This window comes from Mesitornis unicolor, unplaced genomic scaffold, assembly GCF_000695765.1.
Source record: "Mesitornis unicolor isolate BGI_N332 unplaced genomic scaffold, ASM69576v1 scaffold33389, whole genome shotgun sequence".
NCBI classification, from domain to species: Eukaryota; Metazoa; Chordata; class Aves; order Mesitornithiformes; family Mesitornithidae; genus Mesitornis; species Mesitornis unicolor.
This window is the reverse complement of record NW_010209869.1, coordinates 1,847-3,452: the sequence shown is the minus strand read 5'-3', so window position 1 is coordinate 3,452 and position 1,606 is coordinate 1,847. Positions and strand designations below refer to the sequence as shown.

At 57.8% G+C, this 1,606-nt stretch overlaps 1 protein-coding gene across 1 annotated transcript in view; it reads left to right on the top strand.

Annotated features, from left to right (window-relative positions):
- Positions 1-324: 324 nt before the first annotated feature.
- LOC104547354 (receptor expression-enhancing protein 4-like) overlaps positions 325-1,606 on the top strand; it is a gene marked incomplete at its 3' end in the record, with an annotated part of 1,951 nt that continues 669 nt past the window's right edge. Inside the window, exons 1-3 of the mRNA XM_010193001.1 lie at positions 325-516; positions 1,141-1,217; positions 1,352-1,540. Of these exons, the coding sequence (XP_010191303.1) occupies positions 325-516; positions 1,141-1,217; positions 1,352-1,540 (458 nt within the window). The remainder of the gene's footprint in view (positions 517-1,140; positions 1,218-1,351; positions 1,541-1,606) is intronic.

The following is a 1,606-nucleotide window of genomic DNA, read 5'->3' as shown; positions in this document are numbered from 1 at the left end:
TGCCCATACCCCACAGCGGCTGAGTCACCATCCACGAGGTGCGTGTTTGGGGAGGATGGCACCTCGCCCGCGCGCTGCGGGGACAGCCAGGAGGTTGGCACCGGCGCCGAGCATCGCTCTCCGCGGGCAGGACCTGGCAGGGATGCGGGCAGGGCTGATCCTTCCCTCCGACGGAGCTGAGCCTGCGCCGTGCCTCCTATTGCCACAGCCTCGACAGGTTGGGCCGGTCCCCGCGGAGGTGGGCGAGTTCGTGGGAGCGAGACAATGCTGCCATCCCCTTTTTCCGGCGGTGCCGTCCCTTTTCCCGGTGGCTCCGGGGCTGACATGGTGCTGGAGAGGCTCAAGGCCAAGCTGCAGCGCTGGGGCAGGCAGCTCTGCTACTCCCTGCTGCTGCTGCTCTATGCAGCGTGGCCTGCCTGCCTCACCCCTCCTCTCCGTTACAGGCTGGTTTTTGGGATGCTATACCCTGCCTATGCTTCCTACAAGGCCGTGAAGACCAAAAACATCCGGGAATATGTGAGTAGGGGGTGCCTGGGCAGCTCTGTCCTGGTTGTGCTGGGATAGGGTATTATAAGCATCAGTTTTCTATTCGGGAAAGCTGCATTTCTGCAAAGGCTGTGCCTCATTTAATGGGAACGGGGTTGATCAGACACTTGGGTTTGGTTTTTGGCGAGCCCTGGCATGTGGTGATCGAGGTCTTGTAGCAGTTTTGAGTTAAACATGTGAAGAAGCTGTGGGGAGTGAAAACCCAGGGCAGTTTGACTCCAGATTGACCAGCAGAAATCATTTCAGACCATAAACACCATGCTTACCGTAAATTGGGGAGGCTGTGGGGGACGGCCCTCTTTCCTCGATGGCTGTCATCTCAGGAGGGTCTCCCCCATCATTCTACTCCCATGCATGACCATCACAGCTTGTGACCACTCTATCAGCCCAGAATAATTCTGTATACTTTTACATTAATACTGGTTTTTTTTCTCATTATAATTTTATTAAATCTCTTTCTGTTTCAACCTGTGAATCTCTTTTCCTTCTCTCGATTCCCCTTCCTGGGTGGGGAGGACTCATTGGGTGACTGAACAGCTCCCTAAAAGACACTGAGCTCCTTGCCGTGCTGACGGGCTGTCCCGCTCCCTGCAGGTCCGCTGGATGATGTACTGGATCATCTTCGCCCTCTTCATGGCCACCGAGACCTTCACCGATCTGCTCATCTCCTGGTGAGGCTGGGGGGACCAGGTCTGTGGGGTCTGATGCTACGGGCAGAGACACCAGATTCCCTGCAAAGGGGCAGCAGATGCCCTGGGACTCCCCCAACATGTGCTCACCCCCATTTTCTCCCCCTCTCCATCAGGTTTCCCTTCTACTATGAGATTAAGATGGCCTTCGTCATCTGGCTGCTGTCCCCCTACACGCGGGGGGCCAGCCTGCTCTACCGCAAATTCGTGCACCCCACGCTGTCCCGCAAGGAGAAGGTAAGGGCTGCCTGGTTTTGGGGGGCTGGGTCCCATATGCCCTGTGGGGAGGTCTCAGCTCCCACCAAGCAGGACCCTGGGGTCCCTGGGCACCCAGCACGGCCGCGGTTGTCTCGGCAGGGGGCCCAACCCAC